At 39.8% G+C, this 20,046-nt stretch overlaps 1 protein-coding gene across 1 annotated transcript in view; it reads left to right on the top strand.

Moving 5' to 3' along the window:
• arap2 (ArfGAP with RhoGAP domain, ankyrin repeat and PH domain 2) overlaps positions 1-20,046 on the top strand; it is a gene marked incomplete at both ends in the record, with an annotated part of 152,009 nt that overhangs the window by 81,871 nt on the left and 50,092 nt on the right. Inside the window, one exon of the mRNA XM_079257781.1 lies at positions 8,845-8,970. Coding sequence (XP_079113907.1) covers positions 8,845-8,970 — 126 coding nt within the window. The remainder of the gene's footprint in view (positions 1-8,844; positions 8,971-20,046) is intronic.

The raw sequence follows: 20,046 nt of genomic DNA, 5'->3' as shown, positions 1-20,046 counted from the left end.
GCTTGGCTTCCTTACCAGGTTCAGCTCCCAGATCTGTTTTATGTGCCATTTATTACTAAATTTAGCTGTGGCTTCTGCTTTCAGTCCCTATTGTAAAGGAGAAGCTTCATAATAAATGTATATGTGTGTGTATGTGTATATATATATTTAATGAAAATAAAGGGAACACTAAAGTAACACATTGTAGATCTGAATGAGTGAAATGTTTTTATTAAATACTTTGTTCTTTCCATAGTTGAATGCGCTGACAACAAAATCACACAAAAACTATCAATGAAAATCAAATGTATCAACCCATTGTGGTCTGGATTTGGAGTTATACTCAAAATGAAAGTGGAAAAACACACTACAGGCTGATCCAACTTTCATGTAATGTTTTTTAAACAAGTCAAAATGAGGCTCAGTAGTGTGTGGCCTCCGCGTGCTTGTATGACCTCCCTACAACGCCTGGACATGCTCCTGATGAGGCGGCGGATGTTCTCCTGAGGGATCTCTCCCAGACCTGGACTAAGTTGCAGGAACTGCTGACACACTCCAGCCACATGAGATCTAGCATTGTCTTGTATTAGGAGGAACCCAGGGCCAACCGCACCAGCATATAGTCCCACAAGGGGTCTGAGGATCTCATCTCTGTACCTAATGGCAGTCAGGCTACCTCTGGCGAGCACATGGAGGGCTGTGCGGCCCTCCAAAGAAATGCCACCCCACACCATTACTGACCCACTGCCAAACCGGTCATGCTGGAGGATGTTGCAGGCAGCAGAACGTTCTCCACGGCGTCTCTGTGTGACGTCTGTCACATGTGCTCAGTGTGAACCTGCTTTCATCTGTGAAGAGCACAGGGCGCCAGTGGTGAATTTGCCAATCTTGGTGTTCTCTGGCAAATGCCAAACGTCCTACATGGTGTTGGGCTGTAAGCACAACCCCCACCTGTGGACGTCGGGCCCTCATACCACCCTCATGGAGTCTGTTTCTGACTGTTTGTGCAGACACATTTTGCCGGGCTCTGGCTGAGCTCCTCCTGTTCCTCCTTGCACAAAGGAGGAGGTAGCGGTCCTGCTGCTGGGTTGTTGCCCTTCCACGGCCTCCTCCACGTCTCCTGATGTACTGGCCTGTCTCCTGGTAGCACCTCCATGCTCTGGACACTACGCTGACAGACACAGCAAACCTTCTTGCCACAGCTGGCATTGATGTGCCATCCTGGATGAGCTGCACTACCTGAGCCACTTGTGTGGGTTGTAGAATCCGTCTCATGCTACCACTAGAGTGAAAGCACCGCCAGCATTCAAAAGTGACCAAAACATCAGCGGAACTGAGAAGTGATCTGTGGTCACCACCTGCAGAACCACTCCTTTATCGGGTGTGTCTTGCCAATTGCTGATAATTTCCACCTGTTGTCTATTCCATTTGTACAACAGCATGTGAACTTGATTGTTAATCAGTGTTGCTTACTAAGTGAACAGTTTGATTTCACAGAAGTGTGGTTGACTTGGAGTTACATTGTGTTGTTTAAGTGTTCCCTTTATTTTTTTGAGCAGTATATATATATATATATTTGTTTTTTGTTTTTTGTTTTTTAAATTGATTTAAGGTTGGCTTTGAATTAATGGATGATTTTGTGGAATTGCAACAAGAGGCTCTTAGCAACTCTTTATTATGACCCATGTTTGGGATAATTTTACAAGTTACTTTGTTTATTAACTTAAGTAACCACTTGGTCATGGCAATATCTGTGTCTCACCATTACTTTCTTGAGGTGCTGTTTCATGGCAAAAACCAGCTCATGCACTTCTAGTAATGATCAGTTGAGGCTCTTATCAGCAAATCTAAATATTTAAAATGGCCAGCTTTTACAGCAGCATAAACATCTTTACAACAGTACAAAAGATTTTCATATAAAGCTTTTCAGGTTTAATGTTCTGCATTTGTAGGAGTGTTTCCCCTCCCTTCTGGTTGACAGTATGACATGTATGTCTATAAAAATCCAACATGGATGACAGATAAATGTAAACATAAAGGGGCTACCACCATTTTCCAAGGACACGCTATCATATGAAGTATATCAAGTTGTTTTTGAAAGATTTGTTTTATTATTACATTTTAACTTATGTAAATAGAGAAAAAATACTTTAATTCATCCACCAGGGTTTAGTTTTACTCATATTATGCATCTTGCATGTTTTGACTTAACCAGGCGATGTTATACATGTTATACATCAGGTCTCATCAGGTGATGGACTGATTAGAACCACAACAAAGCTAGAAACCAGAAAACAAAACAATGATCATAAATATTTATCCAACAGATATATACAGCAATAAATGATGAAAGTCTCAGCCGAACACAGGGGAGCTTCAGAGTTGGATGATGGGTCTCTGTGGCTTTGTCACTGTAAATACTTTCAACATAAAGCAACACCAGATTTCTGTAAACAAAGCTCCTCAAGTAACTATTTATCAAACTGTTTATGTTCGCTCGTAAAGTTTCAACAAAGCAGTGGCTTTAAGGCTGCAGGTGTGAACTGAACAACAGACGCCGGAGCCCTTTCAACTGTATCAAGGCAGATATTTGCATAAAAGCATCAGCTACTGGTTAAAGTAGCGGTATGTTCTGCTTATGTTTTATTTTGTGGTGTAAAACCGAGCTAAATGGCAGTGCCTCTTAGTGTTGACATCATTCTTTCTAAATGACACATTATGGTTTTAGAGGCGGACATGTTTTAGTGTCGCCACCCCCGCCGTGACATCCCCGATGTCTCACATGTCTGTGCATTAAAAATGTATTTGGCAGACTTTCTGTTAGGATAATAAACAGATAAAGATGTGCACACATTAAGTCAGAGACCTGTTTCTATTTTGCTCTTTTGTTTTCCAACATTGTAACACTGCTGATTTCTTTTTTGTCTTTTATTCTTTCTTTATTTGTTGTTTCTTTTCCACCAATGCCGATAACGATGCACAAGACAGTTGGAATGTCAAGAGGTCACAAGCAGCTTGGGAAAATAAGGATTTGTCCCCAACGTGGTGGTTTTAATTCAGGTGTTATGTTTGTGAGTGTGGATGTGTGTTTCCCTTTTGGCTAAATAGCTCAATAAATACATTTTTCCCCTTGTCATCTTGTGAATGATCGTGTTTCTTCTCTGAGTGGCGCCTTCTCGCCTCCCGTGCGTCTTATCTCTGTTTCTCGCGCATACGTTTGTGTAATCGTTTACTCCATTTTATTGTGTGTTAGAGCATGTGTGTGAACAAGCTTTCTGATTACCACACTGTCCACTGCCTGTTGGAGCACATTTTGTGACTGTTGCCGTGGGCGACCAGATGGCTAATTGAGCACTCTGTCATGTCACCTCCTTTCACAGGGGAATGAACCAATCAGCATAGGCCAGACTCCTCAATTGCCGCCCCCACAGACATCACAGTCCCATCTTAACAGAGTCCAGCTTCAGGGCCCCGGGGGGGTGGCTTAGCAGGCTCACAGAGAGAACCTTGTTACAACTCATACAGCATCAAGCTGCTAGCTTACTTACATCCTGTCAACCTGAGCGGTTTGAAAAAGACATTTTCACAGGCTTGCATGTGTAAAACTCACTTTGTTGTATTTTAACGGTGAACGCAAATGTCAGATTCAATGTATTTATAATGCTCGTACTGGCAGTCATACTCTATATTGGATTCAAAGTGAGATTACAGATGTTGCTAACTAACTTGGCTCTGAATTTCTTGGCGTCACTTCAAAATATATTGCACTTATTACAGATGGCCACAGCACATTAAAATGCCTGCATCATGCCAGAAATGCCGCTGCTGTTTATTGGATCGCTACATGCTGCTGGGCAGAAATAATTGACTGTGGATGATGATGCATTTAGGGGCTTCCTTTAAAATGACCCTTTGTTACTACAGAATATGCGGCTTGCTGATTTAAAATAAAGGTAATTCTTTCAAACCAATGAGAATGATGGTTTTATGACTTTAAAAAAAAAAAAAAAAAAAAAAGGACAAAAAAGTTCTCAACATGCTGTAGTCTCAGAAAATAGTCCCAATGCACTGATGCTATGTACTATCAAGCATAGCACGCAGGTCAGTGTGCGACATCTGTGATGGCATAGGGGTAGATTTGTGCACATGGCCTCCAGTAATATGCACATCTGTAAAAGCCCCATTATTCCTGAGCAACATATTCAGGTTTGGAACGACATAATTTTGTCAGAAGAGGGTTTTTCCGTGGAAGCTCTTTCAGGAATGCTTTGTCACGTAGGTGCAGCATTCTTTATAAAAGAATATAAAGACAAAATTCCTATGAACATAAAGATCATGTAAAATGATTAAAACTATTAAAAGTTACTAGATAGAATGCAGATGTGATGCATACGCACATAAAACATATTTTCATGTCATTTCATTGAAAAGTGTCCACATTTTGGTCAAAGTTTAATGTCCATTGGCAGTTTATTCCACTTGTTTGCAGCATTGCAGCTAAACGCAGCTTCTCCATGACCAGAGTGCTTACTTCGCAGAGCTCTGCCAGGTTCTGAACGTTTCACAGATGGATTCTGGGCCTAAACCATTCTGGGATCTGAAGACTATCGCCAGGGTTTTAAAATCTATCCTTTGACTGACTGGAAGCCAGTTACAGATTTTAAAGCAGCTGTGCTGTGTTTAGGTCTTTTAATCTTAGTTAAAACTCTTAGCAGCAGCGTTCTGGATGAGCTGCAGATGTTTAATGCCCCTTTGAGAAAGTCCTGTTAAAAGACCATTACAGTAATCCAGTCTACTGGAGATGCAAGGATGGGTGAGTTTTTCCTGGTCTTTTTGGGAGAGAAAACCTTTAACTTCCTTGATGTTTTTGTGTTGGGAATGGCTGCCTTGGTGACAGCTTTGATGATGACTGCTGAATGTCAGAAGAGTTAAACATGGTGAAAGTACAAGAGCCCAGGTGATACTCTGAGCCACTTGCTGTACAGACCTGTCACTCTAAAAACAAAAATTTGGGGATCATGGGAAAAAAACGTGAAAAAGAAAAATACGGTGGTCCCAAATTATTAAAAAGCTAAAATCCCACGTAAAAGCAAGATTGTGGAACGTTGCTTTCTAAACTGCAACCGTAAATCTGAAACTGTTGGACGCCTGCGGATAATGTAAATAAAACAGAGTTCAATGATTTGCAGATTTTATAAACCCCATTTTTATTCCCAGTGTAATATAAGCAACATGTCTGGTGTTAAAACAGACATTTTTATCATTTTATGGAAATTATTTGCTCATTTTAAATTAGGTGAAAGTAAAACATATCAAGACGGGCAACAAAAGGCTGGCAAAGTAACTGGTATAGAACAACTAAAGGAGGTTTTGACAAGGTGGGTTAAATGGCATCAGATCAGCAACATAACCTGGTATAAAAGCAGCATTTCAGAGGACGAGTCTCTCAGATGTGAAGATGGACAGATGTTCAGCAGTGTCTAAAACTGTGGAACATTTTCGGAAATTCTTTTTCAACATTAAACTACAAAAACCTAAACAATCCACTTTCTGCATTGTATAATAGCATAGAAGGGAATTTATACTTACGGGACAAAGTCTAGATGCTCATGATAAGTTAGCTTCACATTGAATTGATGTTGAATAAAATGTAATTCTTTTTTAACACTATAAATAACCCTGCAGTAGTGTGGCGCAATGGATAGGAACATTTAGAGATGGAAGCCTGATAAAACAAATTGTAAATGGCACCAGGTGAAAGACCTGATGGCTGACAGATTTGTGTGTCGTCAACAGTTTTGTCCTCTGAGATTTAACCCTTCACTCACAGATTTTTAGATTTTATTTCAGTAGTTATTAAATGCTTTTTTTTCTTTTTTTTCTTTCTTTTTTTCCCCCCTATTATTATTAAATGCTTTTAAAATCACTGAGTGAATGACCTTTGCTTCCTTGTCACCATCGTATTGTATGATTTTACATTCAACACACTCTCATTAGGCCGTTGTACACGATATATGACATGCATTTTGTTTATTGCTTGAAGCATATCTTAATGATAAAACTATTAATGAATATAGTGCTTTTAATTGAACATTAATAATGCACATGTGAACAGAGTTAATTAATTTGACAGAACCAGTCAAGACAGAGGAAAAACATAAGCTGTCTCGTTAAATGAACTGATTGCTTTTCTCTGTGGAAAGATGTGTGGCCACGGTTGAGGCGTGCGTCTGCCTCGTCACTAAAGGGTGGAAATGTCACTTCAATCAAAAGTGGTTTCAATTAAAGTTATTTTACCTTGCTTGATGAGAGAGCTGGAGGTACTGACGATAAAATCTGTAAGATATTACCAAGGCTCTGGCAGAAAATTGAACCCCAGAATTGAAGCTAATTGAATTTGAAAATGATAAGGTTGAAAGTAGGGAGCTCTTAAAGCTAGCAAGAAAAGGATGAGTAGATGGAGTTCAGAAGTAAAGGGAGGGGAAATGAGCAAGGACGGATTCAAATTTAAATGGACAAAGATGAAGTGAGCACAGAGTGTAAAACTCATATTTAACAGATTGAGACCACGGAGGTCCATGCCTTGAAATGCTATCAGAGCAACTTGTATTTGACTTTGCAGGAGTGCGACCATGTGACAGTCGTGACTAAATAAACAGCAGCTTGAATAATTATGTTTTATGCTACTTGCGACTAAATAGATAATGGTGTGCTGCTAATTTAATGTCCATGGGAAAACATTCATCACGTAGAGGTCAGAACATTTGTTCAACAACAGCAATGATCCGGCTGGGGAAAATTCATTGTCCTGGTTAGGGATAACGCAGAAGTTTAGAAGTAAGTAAATGGCTTAAAAATAACATCTAGTTAGTATTTTCTTTCTTAAAAACATATTAAAATTCTTTTAGTTTTTATTAAAAAAGAACTTGTAAATAATGTCATATTTATTGCATGAAATAAAAACGCAAGATATGCAAAGCCACAACATCTGTGATGTCTTTCCACCGGGTATCCTTCCTCATCAGATGGGGATCCACAGGGAAAAAAAAATTCTCCTGATGATGGTCGTCTTTTAATGGAATTTGTTGTCTGAAACTGTTTTTGCATCTTGTAGATGGCGGCATATGTCACTGTAATTATGTGTGCAGTAAATTCGAGCAGCGAGTGAGGGTCCACTTGACTGCATATCTGTTAGTGCTTTCAGACAGACACTGTTCTGGTTCCCTTCTGAAGGCAAAGTGTGTTTATTTGTAAAGCACGTATCATGTACAAATCCATTCAAAGTACTTTACATAAAAATATCTGAAGCATTGCAGGTGTTGTAAAGAAAGAAACAGCACAAATGGCAAAAATCACAATAAATGAGATTAAGATGATTAAAAGCAAGACCATTTAAAAGTTGCTATGCATATAACTTGCATAGGCGCATGAGAAAAATGTTTTTAACGGGGATTTAAAAGTATCTACGTTTGGTGAGAGTTTAATCTCCATTGGCAGTTTGTTCCACTTGTTTGCAGCGTGAACGCTAAATGCTGCTTCTGGACTAAACATGGAAGCTACAGAATTGCAGCACTTTCTGGCGTAGTTGCCCAACTTTAGCCATAAAAAAATGCCAATGAACTTGAACAAACAGAAGTGGTTTGAAGTGTATGCCTTGTTGTTTTTTTTTCTTTTTAAATTTCTTCAACTTTTGTGAGGAAATGAAGGCGGACACAGTCGGGCCCCAGCGCAGATGGAGTATTTCTCGTTCTCTGGTGTAACAATGGGAACTTCATGTCCATCATGGGGTTGCATGCTGCTAAACAATTTACTGTCATTTAACTCGTGTTACAACTTCAAATGGATCCATCATCCTTTGTTCGCTAAACTTCGACATTTTATCATCGATCTAAACTTGGAAAAATGAAGACTGCAATGAATGAAAAGGTCTTCATCACATTTAAAAACTTGGATCTGTTTTATGAGCAGAGTTTTTCTGTATCACCACTTTTCTGTCATTAATGGAAAATTGTAATTACTTCACGGCTGAGTCAAGCTGTTACATGTTTACAGTTTTTGAGTAAATTAATAAATACACAATTCAGTAGAGTTAATTTTAAAGTTGAGCTTCACACCCTGTTTGTTAAGCCTTTATCTGAAGTACACGTAGGAAATTCCCACCCCCGTCAAGACTGTCAACTTTTTCAGGTGTTTTATTGAATCTATTCTTCCTTTTAACCATTGTTTATATAAAAGTACAACCTTTTGATGCTGAATTTTGTCGTATGTGTGCAGGAAGTTTTCTTTTTGTATGGCTGCTCTGTGCAGTTGTAACTTCACACTGAAGTTTGCTTCATTTTGCTGGAACTATTTTATATTTGAAATGGTGCTACTGAGGTGCCTTTTTTAAAATCCTTTTGTACACTTTTCTTGAGCTAAATAAGGTATGAAGTCTTGGTAAAAGTTACCCAAGAGCTCAAATCTCAGACCTCAGCATGGTGCCGCTTTCTTCTTTTCTTTTTTTTTTTTTTAACTCAAGAAATATGCAAAGTAGGATTAAGACACTTTAGTCTTTTTCTTTTTTTTTTTAATGTTAGAGAAGTTTTGTGTTAAACTTTGTTGAGATCAGGTTCCTTTCATCCATTTATATGTTGACAGTAACTATGTAACTATGAGCGCTTAAACCTGTGCTTTTCCAGGCCTTAAAAACAGCCTGAACCCTGCAGAACTTCTTGGCCGCAGAGAAATCTTGAAGGTCAGGCTCAAAGGAAAAATATTTCAAATCAAAAGGAAAAATTGTGACGTGGAAGTTGAAGTCAAAGACCACCGTTCATTTGCGCTGCAGCCATTTCTTCACTCATCATCTGCTGTCTGGTTTTCTTGTAGATTTCCCCCGATTAGAGCAGTGGTCGGACAACGCCTCACCGTCTGACGCTTCCCTCTTCATGGACGGCTTCCTCTACGTGTCCACTGGTCCTGCCAAGGCGACTTTGGATCGGCGAGGTAGAGACGGTGAGTGCAGAAACCATTCTGCAAACCCCTGGCAAGGCCAATCAATCCGTCAATCCATTTGTAAGCAATTTAAGCTGCATGTTTGTCAGAGGTCTCCTCCAGTTAAGCGCTGATCGATCAATCAGTGTCAGCCTGTCAGTTGTCAAACTGCCAATCGTTTAATCCGTACAGCAAACAGTCCAGTCAAAACGATCAATGCATGTGTCTTTCAAATGCATTTTGCATGGCCGTCTGGGAGTCCTTGTCAGACAGATGTATGTTAGATGACTGAGCTGTGATTGCTCTGTGTTGGCGCAGGTCAAGTCATGGTCGGGTAAAAGAAAAAAAAACAGAAAACAAAACAATTGAAAAACTTTGGGATAGTTTTCTCCTGAATATACCTGGTGGTTCCTCTCAAACTTCAGAAATCTCCTTCCTTTGTCCTCCAAGACAGATGTGAACTTTTAATCAGACTGCAGTTTCCATCTCCGACTCTTAGCTGCTGCTGCTCCTCCTGCTCGGCAGTGGTCCCACTTCTCCAAACAGCTGGAGCATTTGCTGGGGCCCATGGGTAATTAGGAGAAGGAGCCAGCTTTGGGCACCGCCTCTGGGGAGGTGGGGTTATTTGGGAGGTGGAGGAGTGTGGTAAGGAAAATGGGGACGGAGGAGAAAACAGTAGCTGCCACTTGAATAAGCTGAGTCTCATTCATGTTGAGCAAGACATCCATCTCTATTTCCATCACCCCAGTCACCCCCACCCTTATTGGTGGTTGTTCATGCTGGCTAATGAACAGAGCTGAGGTCTGGAAAATTGCCTCTTACAGGAGCTGGGGAGAAATCTTTTCTGAGTATCTCTTGAAAAACCCATTATCTTTACAAATAAAATTAGTTTTGTTGCATTTAAAAAGAAAAAAAAAGTGGTTTGACTTTATTGAAGTTTAATTTATAGATTGTTGCCAATCCTTGTTGATCGTGTTTTTGACAAAACTAAATAGAAGTAAGCCATATTTGTGGGAACAGTATAATTGATCAAATTTATTGAATGAATATGAAATGCTGCAAATTAATGAGAAAATGTATACATTAATTTATTACTTTTAAACCAACTAACTCTAATATAATGTCTCAATTTATCCACAATGCTTTGTCTTTGTTTAATTACAATGTTTTCCATCTGAGCGCTGAAGAAATGCATGCATGTGCTGCTGTGCATCTCAGCTTATTTAAACAGCAACTATTTTATATTAAACATTTTATAGATACAGGAGAATTAGTCTTATTTCTAAAATAAATCTTTTGCCTTTGGGTTTGCAGGAAAAAAGATGATAAAACAACACAGATTTGTGTTCTCATAAAGTTACTTTGAATATTTTTGCAAGTTAGTTGCTAAACTGCTACTAAATCAGCTTTGGTTTAGTTTAAATTCTCCACTTGTCACCTTGTAATGAGATGTGTGGCGCTGGCAGGGAGAGATGATCTGAACATTTATCCAGGAAAAAAAATAAAACCGATGTCCTCAACTTTATTCATACCCTTTCTTTAAAGAAAATACTGAATTTATATCAGTCACTCAATTAATTGGAGACTAACAAAAGGAACAATAACTAAAAAATTGTAAAATTATAATTTGGTGATATAAGTGTTTTTCATTTAATTGAGTTGATGAACAGAAACAAAGCAAACAAGTCGGTCCTGGATAAATTAGAGCACTTTTCTGATGAACAGTAGGACAAAATACCTGTCAGCAGGTGCAGAAAACACCTGACTGAAAACACCTGTAGACTGTAGTGGAAACATCAAAGGACTGTTCAACAAAATATTAGTTCATGATTGATGTAACCTATATTGTTTCATCATATTTGTTTGTTTTTAAAAAAACATTTCAATTGAAACATAATTAGAAAATAATGTAATGATTTTATATATATATATATATATATATATAATTTTTTTTTTTTTAATTACTTCTGGCAGTTTCAGCTTATTTCACAGTCAGTTGTTTTTTGTTTTTTACCTTGTTGAATGGGATGGAATAAATTTGGGGACGACTGTACATCACATCATCTGAAAACAAATAGTAGGGCAGTGAGACTGAGAGGGTTTTTTGGCGGATTTCAAAACAAATGAGCAGAAAAACAGCAACATTTCTGTAGGTTCACTGCAGTTTTGGTGAGAATTTTCTACCACTTCGATAGAAATTTATTCGAACACCCTTAAAATTTCTGAAATAAATTGAGCTGTATGCTTCTCATTCATTCATTCATTCATTCATTCATTCATTCATTCATTATCCTAACTGCTTAGTCTAATTAAGGGTTGTGGGGAAGCTGGAGCCTATTCAAGCAGTCTGTGGGCGAAAGGCAGGGTACACCCTGGACAATGTCGCCAGTCCATCGCAGGGCTTTTCTTATAAAAGCCTTTGGTAATGTTATAAATTGTAATCACCGCATGTTCAGCTAAGTTTCAGCTAACAAACACCTTGTTATTTCCTCTGTTTTTATGCATTAATGGCTCTTTAATGCATTGAGTTTAAAACTTGGCGTGTTCCAACTTCTTCAATCAGAAAAGAAGCGATGTCAGGACTGTGAGGACAGAGATATGAGGTATTTTTGAATGTACAACAGGATGCCTTTTGCTCCCAGGCTAATGGTTTGATGGTCTATAGATATGCCTGAATTCTTAATAATTCATAGAATGTGCTCTGGGCTTAATAAAAGCACTCTGCTACAGGGTCTTAAGCTTGTTTTCTTTCTGATTTTTACATGTAGACACATCCACAGGCTTGTGCATTCACTTACAGATGCTACAGTAATGGTGGGACAAAGCATTAACATACACTATTATTTTAATTTGGCTTGTAATTTAGCTGCAAGTAAGAAAAAACAATTGTTTTGTTTTTCCTTTTTTAAGCATGTTGAACTGTGTTGTGCTGAGTTCCAAGCCATATCTGGTGGAAATGCTCGTCTCTGGTGTGTATTAAGTCCTCCCCCTTAAACAGGCAGAGTGAGTCATGCTGCTCCTATATTCAAGACAGTGTTATTGCTTTTTGTGGGCATCCGTGTGTCTATGAGAGTGTTGGAAGGAAAAGGGAGACAATAGACAGTTGCTGTGTGAAATACTGAGTGGCAGCAGGGAAATGGCACCTCTAATTTCTGATTAGTTTAGTCTTTTCCTCATCAGCGGCTGTCTGCTTTTTGCCTGAAACAGAAACTCACCACAGAGCCAGAGGATGGAGGAAGGGGGGGGGATTGTAGAAAGAAGTTAAATCATGTTTTATTGAGCCCAATTACTTTCCTCTGCAAGTTGGACTCAGCTGCTTAATACAAACCAAATCTTCTTTGTGTGTTTTGTTGAAATGTCTCTGATCAATCAATGTTAAATCACTGGAATTGTCAAATAACCACATTCATGCTGCTTTGTTAAAAATTTCATAAGTCCTACACAAAGCCTATTAAGCAATTTGTCTTTCAAAAATATCCATTTTGTAGCGATTCCCTAAATAAAAGAGTTGTGCTGTTGCTGAAGCCATAAATAGATGGTATATGGTGTTTTTTTTAACCTTATCGTATGCTGTATCTGTCCATCCCTCCCTGTAATGAAGTGGACTCTAATTCTGGCACAGACAGATCGTTCAGATCCCTTCAGTTTCTCGATTTCCATTTCCAGCTCCCCTGACAAGCTGTCCACCAGATGTCTTCATTCCAGATATTTTAGTCTGATGGCAAGATAGGCAGAAGATTGGTGGAAGAGGTGGATGTAGGAGAGTTAGTGAGGGAAGGTTCAGCAGAAAGGGGCACAGCCTTCTATTTTGATGCGTGCGGAAATGACTGTCTCTGAGCCGTCGATAAAAAGAGGAATTTAGTGAGACATTGGGAATATCATGTGTTGAGAATTGAAGCTGAAAGCAGAATCAGAATCAAAACTTTATTTAAAAATGTTATTTTCTAACATGATCCATTTGGCGGGGAAACAATGAAACATTTAACTGCCACATTGGCTTAATTTGTCTAATCAACCTGTTCATCTCCCACGATTGGAGCATTTAGCCCATTTTACAAATTGCTGAATTAAGAGGAGGAAAAAGGCATAAAAAAGAGAGATAGAAGTTCCACACTGTAGATTTGGAGGCCTTCCTTCCTTTGGAAAGCACGATGCAGTGAGCTCTCTTGGCGTACAAGCTAATTGGCCCAATTTATCTGGTTGAGGCATGCACCATGGTTGGCTTCCGCTAGTGTTGTCTCTTGCGGCTGGTTGCGGACCCCCATGGAGAACGACTGGGCCACGGGGCCGTTGCTGTGTGTGGGGGAACAGCTGGCAATGGACGCAGCTGCCTGATTGTAAATCAAGCACTATTGTTCCCCATACTGCGCTTGTGCTGGTGCAAAAGCTAGTGGTATCCCACCCGCCAAGGAAATGCTGAACCACAAACAAAGAAGACAGAAGGATGCACACTTTTTGGGGTGATGTGCAGATCCCTGATAAAGCCAGTTTCCTGGTGAAGTGTTTGAGGGATTCAGATGAATTCACTGCTAGGATTGGAAGGAACTTCTCGCACAATTTTGAAAGACGTTCAGCAGTTTTATTCAGCTGTACCAAACTCTGTGAACTATTGGTATTTATGCACATTTTGGTGGAAATAACAGCCACGGTAATCAAGCTTTTTGTCCACCCAGATATTATTTTACCTCATTAGGAAAATCATGCCCATTCTTTTACTCAACCTTTCAAAAAAGGTAACCATTATTATATCCTGGCCACCACAAAGTAAATGTGTCAAATGATTTGATATATTGCATCCTTACTATCTGATACTTGGACTCACACTGATATAGTTCAGATTATTTGTGGGATTGTCTGTGTATATGTCACCAAACTGGAGGAAAAAATCTCCAGGATGTTTTAATATTTTTCATGTTTTCATGTTCATTCAAAGCTAGTCAATACATTTTATTCTTTTATCTAAAGCGACTTACATCTGAGATTGAAAACAACACGAACAAGAAATCAAATAGGAGATATCGTAGATAAGTGCTAGTAAGACTGCGAGTTCAGTCGGATGCAACAGTCCCTTTGTTAAAATATGAGAAACAATAGACCACACAATGCCATTGTGGGGCCATACACTACTATTTAAAACTTTAGACATGCATGCCCATTAGATTTTATTAGAAAGCATGTCCAAACTTTTAAATGATACTGTACAGCACCATAAAAGTTAGATATTTTAGCTTTTGTGGTATTCAAGTCCCTGTATTGATCTAAGTCAACTAAGACCTAAGGTAACCTTAGTCAACCATTGACAATCTTTTTGTACTAACAAAGTAAATTTCTTCTGCAGTACTTCAGAGCAATTTCAGTATATTTTTTAATCATTCACTGATGATCCTATAAATTCCTAAAAGAAAATAAAAATGCTTAAATAAGAATCTTGTGTGGCAGAACAAAGACTCAAGTCAGTTTCTCCTTTAGGTCTATATTTTCTTTACCTTTTAGTCAGCTCCAGACTGCCTCATTTAAAAGGTTGAATAAAAGAGAACTTGTCAACATTTGTTGATTTAACCTTGTAGACTAAGAATATAACTACAGAATAAATTTTCCAGGGTGGTTTATTTTAATGAATAAAGTTTTGGACAAATTGGAAATTTGACTTTAGGTGGAAAGTTAATTAAAGTAATCAATTTAATTCATGCATAGTTGTTGAAACGTTTCACTCCAAACTTGAAATGTCAGCCTAGTCCTTACAGTAGAGAAAAGGTCAGAAGATTACCGAAGTTATTTGAGTTCCTTTGTTGAACATTAACTTTTTTTAAAATAAAAAATGGTACCAGTCCATCCAAAAATTTCAATAACAAGTATGATAGGGGAAAGGAAATGTTGGCTTAGAAACACTGGTGGAAAACACTGGTTCGTAAACCAGTGTTTTTTCTAACATTGGTTAGAAAAAGAAAAGCCAAAAAACTGTCTTTAGTCACTGAATTCAGACTTTGGAGTAAAAGATTGTCAGGTGTAGTTGAAATCTGCTGTGCATTAAGTCAGACTTTCTCTAGTTTTAGTATCTTAATGCGGCCAAAGTTTCATAAAATGAACAGTATTTTCATTAAAACACATTTACCAGTTAACAGTAGAAACTAATTGACAAAGCAAGAAATAATCTTACTTTTCTCATTAATGACACTCCGCCTTCTTTTCGCAAGCCAGCACCACTATTTCACATTTTACCAGCTCCTAATCTCTCTGCTTGGAAAGCGAATGCTGTTCACCTGGATAGGGTTGAGTTGTTGAACAGCGCAGGGAGCAGCAGCCTAGATTGTGCCACTGGCTGCTGTTGCTTGCTTGGATGCTCACTTGGCCCGACTCGGGGGGGGGGGAGGATTTCAGCTAGTGGTTGCTGACTCAGCGGAACCCATGCATGGCAACACAAGACTAGCATTTGTTCGTTTAGCCTGGGAAGCAGCCTGCTATAGCTCATTAGCTTGCCTTAGGTATGAAATGTGCTATATGTATTGCCTTGCATGCTGCTACTGTCCCTTGACAGGCATCTGCTCATGGCTCGGGTTAGCATGCTATTTTATAACATAGCAAATAGCCGTACAGTTCTACCTCGTAATAGCCAGTAATCTTTTGAAATGGTGGAGGTAGATAGGATGCACACTCTAGCAAACCTGCACCCTCTGGAGAGTTTTACCATGCTAGGAAAACTGGACACAGTGACCAGTTACAAGACAATTACGCTATATTAAAAAAAATAAAATAAAATAAATAAAAGGGCGATTTTGAAAAATGTAGTAAAACGAAATGTTGCCCAGGTTAGCGTTTTTGCTTGGGGCAGATATGTTTTTATCTGTGTATTGCAGCCTGAATATGACACATTGCACTGAATTTTTTTTGTTTTTCCTATGGCGATTGATTGGATCTCAAACTAGTAAGTCGTTTAATGCATCTTTGCAAAACACTGAAAAAAACATCCATGTTTACTATTAGATTTCAAAGTTATTTATGAACCATCTACAGTTAATATTTATACTTGTGAAAGAAGAAAGGTGGCAACTAAGGGCTCTGAAAATTGAGTCTGGAAAAATATGGACTTATATCATGAGATGGTTTGAAACATGAAGACATAATTTATTATAACATGACAAGGTCATAAAAATCCTCCACATTGGGAGCTATGCCTAGTGGGTCTGTAGGGTCGACGGCATGGAGATCATTCTGCTGAAGGTGATTAGTGGGATTCCGCACTGAAGTCCTGGCTGTGGTTTGGACTCTATCTGGCTGGTTTTGGAATGTTTCCATGGTGATGCCCTCTTGGGTCCTTGGTGGGGCTTCTACTGGTATGGATGGATTCCCAAGATATTGTTTCATCGTTTCCTCACTTCCTCACTTCAGCATCAAGCCAGATGTTTATCATCTGATGTTTGCCATCTATTACGTTTTTAGACTGTTTCAGTTAAAGACAAACAAACTAGTAGCTAGGGTCAATGATTAACCAAGGGTTACATGATGTGTGCGTGTGTAATAAGTTGAGTATGATCAGGTGTTCTTAAACTATGGTTTTAACTTGAGTGTGTTATGGTTTTATATATATATATATATATATATATATATATATATATATATATATATATATATATGTATGTATGTATGTATGTATGTATGTATGTATGTATATATATATATATATATATATATATATATATATATATATATATGTATGTATATATGTGTATGTATGTATATATGTGTATGTATGTATATATGTATGTATATATGTGTATGTATGTATATATGTATGTATATATGTGTATGTATGTATATATGTATGTATATATGTGTATGTATGTATATATGTATGTATATATGTGTATGTATGTATATATATATGTTTGTTACGGTCCCTAAACAAAACAATAATACGGCTCAAGAATAGGAACCATAACATATAAGAGAGACCACCGCCAACAAGCAACATTTAACAAAAGTTTATGAAAGAAAACCACGGCAACCAAAGGAGAAGGGAGCCCCAGTCAAAATAAGCAAAAGAAGGGAGCAGTCTCAAACCAGCCACACAATGGGCCGTAGGATCTGGGCTGCTCACCAAACAAAAGAAGTTGTAACCCCAGAACTAAAACCGAAAACTGGACTACCGGAGACTCCCAACTCAAAACAACTAAAAGGAACTGGTGGAGAGGTTGGCAGTGATCTCTGCCTGAGCTCTGCGCACTCCTGCCTCATGTCCATCCCATCGCATGTCCATCCCAGTATGCCACTCCAGACAATCACTGCAGTGGAAATAAAAGACATAATGACACACAGCTGGAAACGGTACGGCGAAACAGCTGACCATGGCACGTGCAACAATGTTCATTATTTTTGTATGTTATGTAAAGCACTTTGAGCTGCTTTTGTATGAAAAGTGCTGTATAAATAAAGTTTGATTGATTGAATAAAAAACACTGTAAGTCTCTCACAGGTTTAAAGTTTGCATGTGATGTAATGCAACACAACTGACATCAAACTATCTTTTTTTTCCTTCCACACTCAGCCCAGTCAGTTCTCTAGATGCCTATTAGTCACAGAGTTTAGTTGGGTGATGAAGTCGCTTCAGTATGGATGTTACACATAAAGAAAAGAAAACTGTTCAGTTATTACCCAATTAGAGGGGGAAAAGAGAGAAAGAAGGCAAAATAAAAGAGAAATGTCGCACAAAACAAGAGCTTTACAATCTTCTATTAAATATGATGGACATGACATTTTCTCCAAACCCTCAGTGATTTCGACACATTTGAGACCATAGCATTTCCATCATTTGCGTCACCAAGACAACAGTATCCTGCAAGATGCAAAGATCCTGCAAGTGGTAATGGCTTTAAATACCACACTTTGTCTCTTTTGCTCTATCGAACACACATAGAGAAAAAAAAAAAGACGTCTTCAAGTACGGTGGATTTTAAATGGAGATGATGAATCTGCAGCTGCAGGAATAATCTTTTTCTTGAAGTGAAGTAGGGTCAGAAGGAGAATGTCTTTTAAATGCCAAGTGAGAGAAACTAAATACTAGCTATTTGTGCCATTTTAAAGCAGTTTGCAGAATCGTGTCCAAATTTTCTTTCTTTTATAAACCGAGAACGGATAGATAAAGCCAGAAAAAGCCGCAGAGTGGCAGCACAAGGGTGACTAGAGCAAAACTGACATCCTCCTTTTTCATCCTTATCACATCCTTTTTCTTTTAACATCCAGTTGTAGACACTTCCTTTTTATTGGAACTATATCTGTTCCTTCTGAAACATCACACAGAGTTGGCAGAAGAATGCACAATTAGCATATTCATGAGATGAATACAGTGGGAACTTTGGAGTTGCGAGCGGCAGGGGGTGTGGGCTGGGAAGCTGTTTGCGCGCGTGTGTTTGTTGCAGAACAAAAAAGCAGATGGCACGGTGACTTTGAAAATCCAAAATTAGGTATGTTTTTATGAACTTCATGCTCATTGGCTATGTAAATCACACAGTCAGACAGTCATGAAAGACAATGTTGTGTGTTTTCCAGCTTTTCCACAGAGACGATGTTTGTTGATTGAAATCTGCCTGCTATTTGGTGTCTCTAAACAGCTTTAATTTTGTGCCTTTGCTTGTGTATGTATGTCCACACATACTGTGGGTATAATTTCTATTTGAGAATTGATTTGAATGGAATAGGTAGATATTCCATATGGAAACATGTGGCATTTATCTATCAGCCAATGTCTGCCAGTCCTCTTTAGACTTTTCTAGAATGTGTTTAAAATTTTTAATGTTTCAATTCTTCGGGACGCACAAACCCCTCCACCACGATAAGGTGACGGCTCAGGGAGGGGCTGACGGCGGTTTTGTGCGTCCTGAAGATCCTAGCAGCTATGTTGTCGGGGGCTTTATGCCCCTGGTAGGGTCACCCATGGCAAACAGGTGTCTAGGGGAGGGACCAGACCAAGCACGGCTCATCGACCTCTATGATGACGACCAACTTGGGCATGAATGTTCCCTTGCCCGGACGCGGGTTACCGGGACCCCCCTCTGGAGCCAGGCCTGGAGGTGGGGTACGAGAGCGAGCGTCTGGTGGCCGGGCCTTTGCCCATGGGGCCCGGTCGGGTTCAGCCCAAAAGGGTTACATGGGCCCCACCTCCCGTGGGCTCACCATCTGCGGGAGGAGCCGTAGGGGTCGAGTGCAATGTGTGCTGGGCGGCAGCAAGGGGCGGGGACCCTGGCGGTCCGATCCCCGGCTGCAGAAGCTGGCTCTAGGGACGTGGAACGTCACCTCTCTGGTGGGGAATGAGCCTGAGCTTGTGCGCGAGGTTGAGCGGTTCCAGCTAGATATAGTTGGACTCACCTCGACGCATGGCTTGGGCTCTGGAACCAGTACCCTCGAAAGGGGCTGGGCTTTCTTCCACTCTGGAGTTGCACATGGTGGGAGGCACCGAGCAGGTGTGGGCATTTTCATCAGCCTCCAGCTTGGTGCCTGCACGTTGGGGTTTACCCCGGTGGATGAAAGGGTAGTTTCCCTCCGCCTCCGGGTGGGGGGGACGGGTCCTGACTGTTGTCTGTGCTTATGCGCTGAACAGCAGTTCAGAGTATCCACCCTTTCTGGGGTCCTTGGAGGGAGTGCTGGAGGGTGCTCCTTCTGGGGACTCCATTGTTCTGCTGGGGGACTTCAATGCTCACGTGGGCAATGACAGTGAGACCTGGAGGGGAGTGATTGGGAGGCATGGTCCCCCCCCTCTGAACCCAAATGGTGTTTTGTTATTGGACTTCTGTGCTCGTCATGGATTGTCCATAACGAACACCATGTTCCAACATAAGAGTGTCCATATGTACACCTGGCATCAGGATTCCCTGGGCCGCAGTTCGATGATCGATTTTGTAGTCGTATTGTCGGACCTGCGGCCACATGCCTTGGACACTCGGGTGAAGAGGGGGGCGGAGTTGTCAACTGATCACCACCTGGTGGTGAGTTGGCTCAGGTGGTGGGGGAGGAGGCCGGTCAGATCTGGCAGACCCAAACGTGTTGTGAGGGTCTGCTGGGAACGTCTGGCTGAGTCCCCTGTCAGAGCGATCTTAAACTCCCACC

The sequence above is a fragment of the Telmatherina bonti genome, assembly GCF_933228915.1.
Source record: "Telmatherina bonti genome assembly, chromosome: 18".
NCBI classification, from domain to species: domain Eukaryota; kingdom Metazoa; phylum Chordata; class Actinopteri; order Atheriniformes; family Telmatherinidae; genus Telmatherina; species Telmatherina bonti.
The sequence above is the reverse complement of the archived record's forward strand: the minus strand, read 5'-3'. Positions and strand labels throughout refer to the sequence as shown.